The sequence below is a fragment of the Festucalex cinctus genome, chromosome 21, assembly GCF_051991245.1.
Source record: "Festucalex cinctus isolate MCC-2025b chromosome 21, RoL_Fcin_1.0, whole genome shotgun sequence".
NCBI lineage: Eukaryota > Metazoa > Chordata > Actinopteri > Syngnathiformes > Syngnathidae > Festucalex > Festucalex cinctus.
Window position 1 is genome coordinate 4,950,091 of NC_135431.1, and position 15,739 is coordinate 4,965,829.

A 15,739-nucleotide genomic window follows, 5' to 3' on the forward strand; every position below is an offset into this window, starting at 1 on the left:
AAAAATAAAAAAGCATGTTCCCCGAGGCCTTGATGGAGCCCGCCCCACTATTTGAGAAGAACTGCGTTAAAACAAGCTGAAAAACTTGTTATGCTGAAACGTTCAAACTCAGGTGAGGCCAAAAGTTCTCGCCTCACCCCCAATTGACCTAGAAGGGTGTCTCGATGCTTTTTTTGCGCATATGGAAAATAGAGGAAAAATCACCAAATGTCTTCCTGTTCAACTTGGTGGGAAACATCAGAGGGTTCAAACGCTGTGAAAAGCCCTCTGCTCTGTTTAACTGCCATCTTACTCGCCCCCTGACAAGAGTTGCCGAGGAAACCGTTGCCAGGGGAGCGTGGGTGGCAGTGAGGTCTGAATGCGATGTATACAATACATGCAACTAGCATACATGATTCTTTCTTTCTTACTATAAAACCCTTAAATGGCCACAGTTATATCCCACCTGGAAAGTGATGCTGTCGCTATTGTTTCGCAAAAAAAAATAAATTAGTGCTGTCAAAGTCAAAGCGTTAACTAATTAATTAATCACAAAAAATGATCGCATTAATCATTGTATTACCGCAGATTAATCACACTATTAATTTTGACCGCAGATGATCCTTTTTAGCCGACAGCGGATGGTTACGTTAAAGGTAGCTGTTGGAGTTTGAGCAATAAACATGACTACATGCATTAAAGTAAAGCATTTGATAAAATGTTTACATATACCGTAGGTCATTTTTCCCCATTTTAAATTATGCAAATATTTATTTTTTTTTCCTTAAAAAAAAATAAAAATAAAATAAAATAAAATAAAAAAACAATTATGCAAATAATTAATTGATTAGAAAAAGCAGGATGAGCGTGCAGTGAAATTGACATTTTTAAAGACGTCCTCATAACAGTAAATGTCGGAAAAAAATAACACGTAACAGGTGCGCTTCAAATTAGCGGGCAAAATATGTTGGGGGGGGGAAAAAAAAACATTTTTAAGTCAGTGATTTATCATGATTAATAAAAATTCTAAGATGTGATTAATCTGATTAAAAAATGTAATCGTTTGACGGCTCGAAAATGAATACAAATCTCCAGCAGTAAATTCAATTAGTTCGACTGACATTGGATCTATGAACCCTTTAAAATTAGGATTATGTTTTGCACATTTGCGGTAATATGTCATCAAATCATATCGTGGAGTCGTGCCAGGCTAAGAGAATTACGTGGCATGAAGCCCACAAATTACTCCCAAAAAATAATTGGTAGAGTTTTCACTCCATGTGACAATTTTAAAAGGTAAATAACACATTCAGATACAAATTGCAGCACTTCAGCAACAACAGGATGGCCCATAAAGTGTACCAAAAAAGCTTTGATTATTATTATTATTTTTTTTATTATTTGCTTTCAAGGTACCAACTACCTGTGATCCACACTGCAATGTCCCAATCCACAAGAAAACTGAAGAATGATTGGGAAAATGTTTATGCTCATTAAATAAGTTAGAGTGAGAAACTAATGAGCTTAATAACTTGTAACATGAAACGGAACTGTAAAGCAATGCTCGCTGGGTACAACAACCTCCCTCTGCTCTGTAAAACATTTACGCTTCAGGGGTTTTCCCACGTTCAAGAAACAAGCATCAGTTGCTGGGGAGAGCGCAAATGTTGTGAGCAGTTGCAAAAAAAAAAAAAAAAAACCCGGACAAACTGGGAAAACCGGGCGCAAATGTCATCAGTTATCAGAATGAAACAAGACACCAAAACAGGGCAGGCACTTTCAAGCCATTCCATTGGAGAACTTAATGTGAGATGTCTTCCATAATTTAATATGGCACTTGTAGGATGTTCGAAAAATGTTAAAAGGCCCTTGATTATTAAAAAAAAAAAAAAAGGCTCTCTAAACCTGTAAAAAAAAATAAAAATAAAATAAAAAAAAATGCCATTTATAGCTTTTAGCAAAATGTGATACAAATCAAGTGACTGGTATATTATCAAAAAGACAGAAGACAATTCATATCAAGAGACGTCATCCATATTTTAGTCACTGCTTGCCATGTTTATACTTTCTTCAACATCACACCTCTGCACAGACTATTGAAATTCTGCCAATGGATGGCAAAGTGAGGACAAAAAAAAAAACAAAAAAACAAAAAAAACGGGCATTTAACTTTTCCCAGAAAACTACAGCTCTAATTTTTTTTACATTTTTTTTTTTTATGGTGGAACAGGATTGTGTATCAAACTGATAAGCCCTTCACATTAAGCAGTACCCAAACAGATTTCAGTTTAAAAAAAGTTTGTGACCTCGGAATGCTACCAAAATATTTGGTTGGGAAAAAAAAAAACACCTCCAGTGTCACACAAAATTTTGGCATTTGACCTGTCACCATGCATGACATCACACTAAACTTCAACATACATATAAGTGCAGTGTATGTCACAAAAGAGTTGATTCATTCTTACATTTTGGAAGAGACTTACATTGAGCTAGCAAAAAGTCACATGATCAATTATTGTAGATTGACATTTAACTATGAATTAGAGGAGCAACAATGAATCCAACAATCAATAACTAAATTCTAAAATTAATCAATGGGATTAATCGATAACCATGGGAGAAATGGCTGTATTTTGGCAAACCTACATTTTTCTACTATCAATTATAAAAGAACAGGACGAGGCGAGAAGTAGGGAGTCTAATTCTCTCATTTAGTAGATTCGGCTTATATATAATTACTGAACGTAATATCACGTGGGTATTGAAAATTTTGACATTTTCTAAAATGGCTGGCAGTGAATGAGTTAAAGCAGGGGTGTCAAACTCATATTAACTCAGGGGCCGCATGGAGGAAAATATATTATTAAGTGGGCCGAATCGGTAAAATAATGGTATATAACTTAAAATCAATTGCGGCCATTTATAAGCAAAATTTCGTGGACCAGCCCTAAATTATGGAGTTCAACTGTCATTATATTGTTGAAAAAAAATAACACTAATGCAAATGAAACGCGGCAACATATTGCCTGTATGAGTTCTGGGCGTGTTAAATCTACCTGTTTTGCATATATATAGTTCCCAGAATGCACTGTGTGGCACAGTTAATGAAGTTATAAGGACGTTAATGGGTTAGGGTTAGCTTAACCCCCCTAACCCTAACCCTGTCATATATGTATTTGTGTTACCAGTAATTGAATTTGTGTCATATTAACCTATTTATGTTGGTCTATGATTAAAAAAAAAAAAAGTTTTTTTTTTTTTTTTTTTTTTTTTTTAAACAAACCATAACTTTTAAGTTGTGTGTAAAATAATGACTTCCAGGGCAATTCCGTGTACAAGTTACATTACCCATCTGAGGACTGCTTGTGAAATTACAAATTTATGGCTGGCTGATTAATTGGTCCGACGTTCCAATTTTTTATTTTTTTTTTAATTTACAATCGTCTCGCGGGCCGGATTAAACCCCTTTGCGGGCCTGATCCGGCCCGCTGGCCGTATGTTTGACACCCCTGAGTTAAAGGGTCTTGACCTGAGAGATGATTTCTAATATTAGCTGCACAGAGGTCAGAACGCTATCATTTGATATGTGTAGTATACTGTACACGAGTCCTACATGATGTCATCCATCTTGCTTTGCCACAATTTAACAACTGTGCTCAATCTTCCACCACACTGCAGTCTGGCAGAATCTGTCGGCCAGCTGGAATTGGTGGCTTGCCTGGTTGGCTCAGAGAAGCACGAAAAGTCAACTGAAAGGATACGAGTGCAGATGGGCCATATGGAGCGACGTCAGTCCAAAGGGTCTCGTCAATATACAATACACAAACTATTGTCTCTCTCCATGTGGTGTGCGTGCCCTGCTAACAAAACACCCGGAATGTTATCCAAGCCGAAGGCAAACACATTGTAGTTGCAGTAATCGTGTCAAGTGTGACTGCCAATGTCAACATATGTTCCATTAGCAACAGCAGTGAGATGCGAGCAGTTTGACTGAAAATACCACTTCTTATGAACGTTCAATATGTTTTGGAAATCATGTATTCATTTTCTGTTTCAATTCAACACATTCACCAAGAGGCCTGCTCACCCGGACACACTCGCGCGTGCCGCCGCGTCGCTATTTATACCGCAGCCCATTATTTGCAGCTCATGTCTTTTTAATCTGAGGGGAGCGCCCCGAATTCTCTGCAAGTGGTTTATCTTCCCACTCCCGGCCTTTCGTTAATGTGCTCATGCATGAGATAAATATGTCCGCCAGACATTCGGTCACCCTTGGAGGGTTCATGACCAAAGCTCAGCATCTTCTGCCTACAAAAGGAGGATTAGAGCAATGCGTCGTGGGAGCTGGATGAGGGGGGAGGAATTATTTAGTGATTTTTTAACTCCTCATACTGTTGTTGTTTTTGCTCCGTTCTGTCTGTCTGTTGCCTCTCAAGCCTCATTTGTGTCGTACGGACTTTCCAAACAAAGCGAAGAGAAGGAATTCAGACATCCCTCGCTATATCGCAGTTCCCTTCTTGCGGATTCGGTGATTGCATGTACCGTACCGCCGCGCTTTTTTTTTTTTTTGGGGGCCTACTGCGACTTATTGTTGCGTACTGAGAGGTTGGATCCCAAATGCAGACACAAATAAGATTTGATTTATTTATTCACATTGAGAAGCAGAACCTATGAGAGCTGCACACAGGAACAGTAGAGCAATAATCCGGCCAACCACACACAATTCACGGACCCACCTAAAGGATTTAAGGTTGACATCTCGAACATCACGTTTTGTAAACAGACACTGTTACATCACACCTAAACAGACACATAATAGGTCATGAACTCTGGCACATGCGACCTAGGCCATGACGCTTACACTCCGCAGTGACTTATAGTCCAGAAAATACAGTACTTGGAATATCCTACTATAGCAGGTTGTCACTTTTGATACAAATTATAACAATTTTGTTAAAAAAGGGGAACAATTTTGGGACTGTAATTTTTCCCAGAAACTCTTTGTGAGTTTGAAAATAAACACAAACAATATGCCATTAAACAGCTCTAAATCTGCTGCCTGCTGCTGAAAAAGTTGGCCGGTTCCAACTTCCTTTCCTTCGTAGAGAAGCAAAGGGCAGAATAGCACCATTCAAATTTTTTTTTTCTATCCATTTTACGCCTTTGTGCGTTCGTCACTTTCTCTGCCACTATGGCTGATTATTATTATTATGGCAGATGACATCAGCAACTGATCGATTGCACGTGTATGACAAAAAGAGGGAATGGAAAGGAGCCAGTATCATGAGGCACACATACTTGGCAGTTGACCTAAAAAAAAAAATCAAAAATAGCCAAACCATTAACTCACATCTGAAGAATGCATTACCACTGAGCCATGTCACAGTATTAGTTATGATTAAGTTTGCATGGAGGGAAACCAGACCTCTACTTGTAGCGCTCGTATTAACCCTACTTTTAACAGGACGATGACATCACTCGATGACTAATGAACAGGGTAATATTGGGCCACGCGTCATAGGCTGCGTATGGTCTGTGAGTCAGATTACTTGGTGTCCTAATGGCATAGAGAAAAGAAGACATGACCATCCATATTTCAGCACTTCTTCAATGTCATTTAGACAGAGAACGTGAACACTCTCAAACATATTTTAAAAGGGAAATGTTTTGGTCATCAGTTTCACTCGAATTGTTTTCACCTGCATGGTCACTACAGTATGAATTTCAAAAACAAAGAAAGAAGATGATGCCAAGAAGTGTGCCTTACCTTCTCCGAAGGTCGATTTCATCTGGTGTGGGGCCGTTGGGAACATGAGGTGACTGCCTGGGCAATGTGGGACCTGTAGATGGCAAAACACAGACTAACTCATTTGCCCCCCAATAACGTGTAAATACGTTGTTTTGTTTTTTTAAATGTTTTAAGTGTCCCAAAGACGTATTTATATGTTTTTTTATGCTAAAGCATATACAAGGCTTTGATGCAGCCTCTCAACAGCAAAGAACGGTTGCAGAAATGGTAGTTATTACACAAACGGCCAGCAGGTGGCAGCAGAGCAAAGGAGATCAACCAGGGCCATGTTGAAAAAAAGCTCAATTACTCACAATTTTGAATAGATTTGTGAAAACTGCTGAAACTTAGCTCTCTTCTAATGCTAATTGCTGCAAAACGGAAACAGATAGAAACATACTTTTTTCTCCTGATGAAAGGAGACTTTAATCTTTCTTTTGATAGGTTCTTATAGCAATAGAACACAATATTCTGTGGGCCTTGCAAAATCAGTCAAAATCCAGCAAAGCAGCCGGCAGCGAACAGGATTGCTTCTGTGAAAATAGCTGGGAGTGAATGAGTTAATAAAGCGAAACAAAGTGTGTCAGAAAAGTTCCAGGACTGGCATCACGAACGCTACATTATACACATACGAGTTTTCCCTTTCAATGTCAACAAAACGATCAATGAGCACTTCTACAAAGAGATGTTGTGGCATTTGTTTCGTTCCGTGAGCGAGAAGAGGCAAGGCAGGACAACGTCACCCTATTCACCAGACCTAGCATGATGTGTGCTCTCAAAAGAACATTTCCAGAAGTGCATCAATGTGTAGCAGAGAAGGGAAATACAAAAAAGCACACAGAGCACACGAACCGATAAACATAAAGTCAACACGCACACAGTACAGGAAGCATTTGGCAAGAGACCTAATTTACACTTGCTAATGAGCTAACCTTTTTGCTCACTCAAAGCAGGAGCAGATGGACCCACATGAGGTGTTCCCTCACACATTGCGTCCTAAATAAACATGCAAACACAACAGCAGGAAGATCCACGATTAAATTGAGGCATCGCTCACTGCAGTTGGTATTGAAACTGCTGCTGACCATCTATGAAAATATAAATGACCATAATTTTTTATTCCTTACTCTATTTTTTGTTTTTGTTTTTTACATTATGCTACTTATACTTGTGCAATAATCTAATTGTAACATTTGTTACATATTTTGATGCATTTTTATGCTTTATAAAACATTTATGTCTGAATTTTGGGAGGCTTGGAACCGATTAGGGTATTTACATAGAAAATGCGTCTCTACTTACAAAATTTTCAACTTAAGAACCTTCTTCCAGAACCAATTAATTTCGTATGTAGAGGTGCCACTGTACAGGGTGTTCCCAGTGCTTTTATAGGCCTGGCCGGCCACCAACCTTTCTTGTCCCGTCGTCATATACAATTTGCCGCATGTTGCTCGTCATTTTCAAACACAGGCCGAATTTGGTTCACAGTCCATCCGTGATCACCAAGCTTAGCAGATGTTCTGTTTTACTCAGTAATCAGCTGACTAGTGATTTTGATAATGAGCAACACAGAGCTAAAAGTATGTTCCAGTGTGTCGTGATCCAAATGATGATGATTGACAATGTGCAAACCAATTCTAACATCAATGACTTAAAAAAAAAAAAAACGCACAAAAAAATCAGCCATATGCCAATAGAGAGTGACATTAGCCTTTCCTCCATCTGCCAAGAACATTATCTTCCGCTGCCTATGAGCGTAATTGTGTTACTGTCCTAATAGAGCTCGTGCGCTAATAGCACATCTCAGTGCAACAAAGAATCAAAGCCGCAATGATGGACAGGAGATGTTCATTGTATTCTCGCAGAAGGCGGAACAGTAATGGAGTAATAGTAATCATTCGGATGAAAAGTATGCAGTTTGTTGGCAAATGTACTTAAGAAGAAATCTGAATTGATTTACAAAGGCTTAAATAACGTAACAATGCTGTTTCCACAACTGGCCCGAAGAGCCCAAATCAGTAAATACAAAAACAGAGCCAACACACATCAGTAACTGTCTCCGTTCTATGTACATACATGAAGGCAGCAGCAATGTGGGCCTCTTCTGGCAGCAGACGTAGCGCCACAGTCCACGTGGGGTCCCGTCTGACCCCTTGCCAGGTCTCAGTGCAAATTCCATCCCGCTGCCGTTTGCTCCACTCACTTGCCCAGTACATTCCTGGGAGCTCACATACAAAACCATAGCTGAGCCCTCAACTTCCCATGTAGCGCAACTCCGCATGACCTCAGGTTCTCCGCCACCAAAATATATACCAAATAAAAAAAATAAAAAAAATCTCTTCATAGATGATCAAGCCTTCCGATGTGGCGGGATACTGGCAACCGTGTACATGCTGTGCAGTCAGATGACTCCCAATCCCTGTTTGTAGACTATTAACTCATTCACTGCCATTGATGTGTATATCCGTCAATGGCAGTGAATGAGTTAAGGCAATTCCGTTCCCATTGACGTGTATATCCGTCAATGGCAGTGAATGAGTTAGAGATGGCGCACAAATACTGGGTGTGGTTACTTTGTGCTGCTTCTCCAATCGAGTACTGTTGATGGAAACAAAGGAAGAGGAGAAGGATGCAAGGAAAATAAGGTGGACGGACTTGCATATCTGGAAAGGAGATGAGATAGATAGATGGATGAGATAGATGGAGAGAAAAAGTAGGAGGAAGAGAGAGAAAAATCTCGACTTGATGGGTTGCTACTTCCTGGACATGATCTATTATTCATAACGGTGTATTCATAACGGGAAAGATACATAAATTATGTCCCTGAAATAGAACCTGCGTGTTGGCATTTTCAATTTAAACTATTCGGCTAGTAGCATTAAAAGGGGAAGTCAACGCAATATAAATAAATAAATAAATAAATAAATACTAATATTAATAATTTGGGTAATATGTTCTATGAGTCTCCACAAGTCTAAACATGGTCTTCTGATCCATCTCAGAGGGTGGCTAATTTGGCACTTTTTATGATCTAAAATTGGTCTATAATTGCCGATAATTAATCGGCAGATTTCTTTATTATCGGTTTTATCTGTCTGACGTCAAATTGGTCGATAACCGCCGATAATTATCGGCCACCGGTATTATCGTGCATCCCTACAAAAAAAGCAATAAAAATGTACCCCCCCCCCCCCCAACAACTATCAAAGACGTAAGACAACCAGATATGACAGACGGGGCATATGGTTGTAAAGGAAGGATAGCTTGTTGAAACTGGAGAATGTCAGCGTCAATTGAACGTTAGTATGTTCTACGACGTCTATACCAGTGAATTTGGCACTAGGGATATCATTCTCGGACAGAATTAGTAGATTATGGCGGTAGACATCTCGCTAGTAGACTGTTTACATCCGTTCTAGCATGACGAGCCCGCCGAGTTTGACCCTCCTCGCTAGACTCATGAATATTAATCAAGTGTGGTGACGTGAACATTTTCATTTGCTGACATTAACGTCATTCAACAGGTCAGGCCCGCCTTTTAAAGGCACACACACACACACACATGCAAGGTCACAGATACTCCGGTGTCGAACGTGACGATGGCGACCCCAAGTGGACAAACATGATACCTGCGCCTCACATTCGTATTCAGCATAAAACTTTAAAATATGGTGTAAATAATGTCACACTAGAAGAGCAGCTAAGCACACAGGTGACATTTTTCTCTTATATGTGGGGTCTATCACACTCATGGTCAAAGAGCCACTTTCATGTTAAGTACAACAAAAACGAACGACATAAAGCCAAGAGTCAAACCAATCTTACTCACTTCTGAGGTTGATATGAGCACGACTAATCTTGTGATGGTCCTCTGAGAATATCTGAACTCTTGCTACGGCAGGCATGACGAGACTTTTAGGAAATGTCCGTCGACAAGCGCGCTTCAGAGGTTACGCTAAATAAAATTGCTCAAAGTTGAACTTGTCTCACTCAATCGCTCGACTTCATTATTTTGATATTTGTGGTACACGCAAATGCTCTTCTAGCACAAATCTATCACCGACTTCTTTTCTTTTTCTCATTTATCTATTTCTATCTGAAAGCTATTTAATTTCCGTCTCTATTCCAGTCCCTCTGTGCTGTTGTCCAGCGATGTCGCAGTCTGTAGTCTGCCTCTTTGCGGTATTGAAGCCTGTGACTTTATGCTCTAGAGAAAAAAAATAGGGCAGCCAGAGAGGGGGGGGTAGGATTCTTCGAATAAAAGTTTGCTCACATGCTATCATGATCCAAACTCTAAAAATGTTTACTCCGTACTTTCAAACACATGACCTGTAAAATAAAACTAGTAGGCTGTTTCCATGGGCTTGAAGAGGCTTCCTCTGGAATTTGATGCACAAACAGCTGACTCAGGTTTCAACCCCTCCCCTCCACAAAAAAAAAAAAAAAAAAAAAAAAGACTGCTTGCTAAATGGAGCAGCGCTGTCAGAGACCATGACGGCACCCAAAATAAATGGCGATCCCTAGTTAGTAACTCGTTAAATTTCGACATGGAGACACACTTCTGCTCCATCTGTCTCCAACCGCCAAAGCGAACAGGACGGATATTTTAAATCTGTTTGTCAAGACCATCGCAATCATAATTCTGCCATCGAAATGCCCGGCACAGGACCCAATATCGCAGTAGGTTTGCAAAATTATTTGGCCTTTATTTTGAAACGGCTCTACATTACTTTATTAACTCATTCACTGCCATTGACGGAAAAAGACGTCAAATGATGCATTTTTTTTTTCTGGTCTTGCAATGAATGTGTTAATAAATAACTTAAAAAAAAATATCAAAGTGGCCCTTGCAGCTTTCTATTTTTCTGTATGTGGCCCTCAGAGGAAAAAGTTTGGACACCCCTGCTGTACAATATATCAACAATTTATAATTGCTTCATTGATTTTTACCATGTTTAACTCATTCACTGCCATTGACGGAAAAAGACGTCAAATGATGCATTTTTTTTGCTGGTCTGGCAATGAATGTGTTAAAGAACTGCCTATGTTCTGCTCCTCAGAACACCTTTCAACCAAACAGATATGACTCCATTAAGAAAAACCCCAATGTGACCCATTTCATTCTTTCCACCTTTGCATTTGGACAAGATGGTTCTCGCAAAAACTAATTCATATAATTCCCCGAATCCATTCAGCCAAGCCTCACACTAATACAGTAAAAGCAAAAAAAATAACACTTACCCAAACCGCATCCTTTTTTAAATGTAAATGTCTAAGCTTGGAACAATAACAAAGATTGGGTAGATGGGTTAACCACTATTACTATGTTTTTACTTTATATCAACAGAGGTTCTCATTTAGACGCACAATGATGACAACGGTAGAACGTTAATTTTATTGCGATCGTCAATCCGTCACTCCTCGCAAAAGTGCATCTGTTTGAAATTAAACTAAGTACAAATGTAATACTTAGATATTTAAAAATTTTGAAAAACTTTATTTACTATAGAAAACTTACTTGATTACATTTTTATTTAACTTCTGAAGACATGTTACTGCCCCTTGGGAGAGCCCTGAACTTTTTGTTAGATTTTTTTTTTGTAAACAAAAATGTCTGTTTAGTAAGATTTTTTTAAACTCCAATATTTTACAAATCTTAAAAGTTGTTCAATAAACATATGTTTAAAAATTCAACAAATTTAAGAGCTGGAATTTTATTTATTTATTTTTTTTCGTGAAAGTGAATATTGGCTTCAAATATCGGTTATTTGGCATCTTTGACTACTGAAAAAAACATATTGGTCTAATATCTCTACTTTTTTTTTTTTTTAACCACTTTATTTTACAAATGCAATTTACAAGAACAAAAAGTGAACTCAACAGTTTACGTACGCGTGTGCGCACACTCACACTAGAGCAGTAAAATAATAGAGCATAATGAGGCATATTACCTAGTGATAGACCGATATGGCTTTTTCAAGGCCGATACTGATACCGATTATTAGTAGTCAAGGAGAACGATAACCGATATTTCAAGCCGATATTTATTTGCTGTAGAAGAGAAAATAGTGTAAAAATTAAAAAGTACTTTTTCTTTTCAATTTTAAACGATATTGGCAGCTTTGTTTAAAAATTATATTTAAAAAAAATTGCAGAGAGTTTCAACATTTCTTTTTACTTTTTTTTTTTTATTCTTAAAAATAAAACATGTAGGGAATTCCCAGTGTCAGCATCCTTATTTATAAAGTGGAAATTGAAATAGATCCATAAATGAAAAGTTCCTGTATTTCACTGTGCAAAAAAATGAACGCAAACGTATCAAATTTGGGGTTTTCATCAGGATTCATAAAAAGTTTCAAAAGATTTTTGCAGAAGGTGAACAAATTGTCAGAATGTGTTCAAAATACCCGCTTTATTGGCTTTCAGATTGGTCAAAAGGCCGATACCGATATTTGTCAAACTGCCAAATATCGGCACCGATAATCGGCCCGGCCGATAATCGGTCTATCCCTATTACCATAACGAGGCATCACTATTCAGTCAATTAGAAGGTACGATTCTAATGTGATGAGAGACTCGCTAGCGGAAGGGTTGCTGGGCATAATAAAGACGGGCGAATGAGAGGCCGAGCAGGTCACGTGGAGAGCCACTGCAGCTGCAATTACTGTACATCCTCCACTTTGGCTTTGTTGGATTATAGGCACAAACCAGAAAGTATCTTCAGTCAAATGTATTCGGAGGTGATCGATCGAGCACAACAGCCGAGTTGCAAGCTCCCCGTTCCTTCAACTGCTTCTTTATCTCTTCCAGCATGCCAATAAATGCTGTATGCCGCCACAGGATGAGATCACTGTATGCAACGAGTGCATGAGTCATAAACTGAGGCCAAACTGTAACACCAAGGTCACGGCCAAGGACTATTTGTAAGATCATTGAGTACAGCTATGAATACCAAAGTGCTCCAAATGTGTTGCGAATATTTTTAAACGTGAGATATAGCATTACAGTACTTGTTGCACTGTTCCGTCCAATTTATTGACATGGCCAATCTTTTATTGCTGCCACCTGCTGGCCATAGTTAGTGGGTGTTTTGGATTCCACAACCCATTGACCTGGCAGAGCTCCATTAGACATTGCACTGCCCATTGATTTAAAAAAAAACAAAAAAAACAAAACGCAAACAGAGCAACAGAGGATAGCAACAGACAAACACTACTTTGCACGCTACCTGTCTCCTGGGAGTTCAGCACTTCCAGGGCATGCATCATGGCACTGGCAAATACGTTGGCATCCTCCTTGCTGCCAAAATTCAGGCCGTAGACCTGTCGAGCATCTCGCCACTGGTGGAAGGTCTGTGTGGCCTGGTTGTATTTCAGACCCTTGGGAATGGCACAGTTTATCACCACCTAGTGATGGAAGGGGAGAACAGATAAAAGGTTCTTTACATCTGACATGTGTGGCGAGTTAAAGACAGATTGGTGTGGTCAAAAAAAGAAGTTTTGTGTTGCAAACAAAGAAGGTGAAAGGTAAGGTGACAGCAAAGAGTAAAGATGTAATGATGATGGAAAATGGAACTTATTGTGACATGGGAAAGTGGTGCGCACTGTACGGCTCCCTTCTGGCTCCACAATAAAATATGACTATTTTGACAGCAAGTAATAATTACAAAAGAAGAAAATGTACAGTGAAAAATGAGCTGCATTTAATCTTAAATGGGGAGGTGGCAGTTTAAAAAAAAAAAAAAAAAAAAAAAAAAACTTTTTTCCCCATTAACTCATTTGCTCCCAATAACGTGTAAATACGATTTTTTTTTATGTTTTAAGCGTCCCAAAGACGTATTTATACGTTTTTTTTGTTTTTTTTTGTTTTTTATGCTAGAGCATACACAAGGCTTTGATGCAGCCTCTCAACAGCAAAGAACGGTTGCAGAAATGGTAGTTATTACACAAACGGCCAGCAGGTGGCAGCAGAGCAAATGAGCTCGACCAGGGCCATGTAGAAAAAAAAAGCTCAATTACTCACAATTTGAAATAGATTTGTGAAAAGTGATGAAACTTAGCTCTCTTCTAATGCTAATTGCTGCAAAACAGAAACAGATAGAAACGTTACTTTTTTTCCTGATGAAAGAAGAGACTTTAATCTTTCTTTTGATAGGTTCCATGCTTTTATAGCAATAGAACACAATATTCTATGGGCCTTGCAAAATCAGTCAAAATCCAGTAAAACAGCCGGGAGCGAACGGGATTGCGAAATGTGAAAATGGCTGGGAGTGAATGAGTTAATAAGAAACTTTGAGATTTCATGAACTGTTAAAATGAGTACAATCATTACAAATTGTCAAATTTCATGCACATAGATAAGTACGGGCTGGCAGGACTTTGTTTACTTAGGATTCAGATATTTTTTCTGGCCAAACCTCGTGTGCTGGTACTGTCTGTTTTTTTTTTCCCCCCCATTACTTGTATATAATCTCAACCAACCTTGGGGCCCTGTTAAGTTATCGTCACCGCTGTTGGGGAATGTTTTGAATTCCCTCGCTCATTAGTCTGAACACAAGATGCCACCGAGATTAGAGGATTTTACTGCACTACACATCTTTTCTGGGTATTAACGCGTTATCAGCTCAAAAGAGACAAAATCATTTGCGTGTGCGCGCACATCGTCCCCCACATTTGCTGCCAAACTAATACAGCTATAAATATTTCAGTCAAAACAGTTCTCGACTGTGAGCATACGGAAGTGGAAAACTCTCGAGGCGTTCCTTCATGGCTGTGGGCCCAATGACTTTGAAAAACATAATGATGGCACTTCATGCACTATGAACACACTCATTGGTTTGTGTAACTATTGAAACGCGCTACAGTAGTATAGGTTTACATTTTCACTTGGCAGTTGGCAGGTATTGGTTTGGGTTTGGTAAACCACCTACACCTTATTGCAGAAGGTCCTAACAGTACCAGCACAAAAGTCCAGTTCATTTACTGTCGTTATACTGTACTGTATATATGGCCTAAAAGTGTTTTCCATATGAACATTTATTATAATTCTAATTTAACTTCTGAGTTAGATCACCTAATTGGCTTGTAACAGACTACGACATGTTCCGACAGATATGGGTTACATTGCCACTTTGAACCAATACCCCTTTAGTAGGGATAGACCGATTATCGGCTGGGCCGATTATCGGCGCCGATATTCAGCATTTTGAGAAATATCGGCATCGGCCTTTTTTTTTTAAGTGTTAAATTCAGGGAACTAATTTAAATGTAAATTAAAAAAAAAAAAAAAAAGTTTTTATTTTCATTTTTGTCGACCCTGGGAACTCTCTTCACCTTCTGTTTTTGATTGAAATTAAAACTAAGACAAGTAAACATTTAATACTTTGGATATTTTGAAATTTTGGAAGACTTTTATTTAAATTGTTTGTTTTTATTTAACTTTTAAAAACATGCTCCTGCGCCTGGGAGATCCCAGAACTTGTCTATTGACTAAGATTTTGTAAAAAAAAATAATAAAAAATAAAAAAAATATATTTTTACTAACCCTAAAAGTTGCTCAATAAACATGTGCTTGAGTTTGTATTTTTTCCAAATTTTGATGTCCCTTTTTAGTGAAAATGAATATCGGCTCCAAATATCGGTTATCGGCATCCTTCACTACTAATAATTGATATCGGTATCGGGCCCGAAAAAACCTTATCGGTCTATCTCTACCCTTTAGTCAACATTTTTGTTACCTTCCGAAATAATAGAAATTGAATTAGCACAGGGAATGTTTAACGTAACATTTTTAGCTGTCACACAAGTAAAAAAGAAGAACAGCTACATTTAAATGTTGCATCAAGTTCATTTAAGTAATTTTGTCTGAATACGGTATATTTTTGACAAAAAAAAACAAAAGTCCCACATAATCCGAACCAGAATCGGTCAACAATGACGCAAACCAGATTTAGCCAGCCCGACATTTCAGTGA

At 38.5% G+C, this 15,739-nt stretch overlaps 1 protein-coding gene across 5 annotated transcripts in view; it reads right to left on the reverse strand.

Moving 5' to 3' along the window:
* enah (ENAH actin regulator) overlaps positions 1–15,739 on the reverse strand; it is a 69,630-nt gene that overhangs the window by 18,192 nt on the left and 35,699 nt on the right. For all 5 annotated transcript variants that reach the window (XM_077510193.1, XM_077510192.1, XM_077510194.1 and 2 more), the window contains 2 exons: positions 12,996–13,173; positions 5,747–5,819 (listed from right to left, as the gene is read on the reverse strand). In XM_077510193.1, the coding sequence (XP_077366319.1) occupies positions 5,747–5,819; positions 12,996–13,173 (251 nt within the window). The remainder of the gene's footprint in view (positions 1–5,746; positions 5,820–12,995; positions 13,174–15,739) is intronic.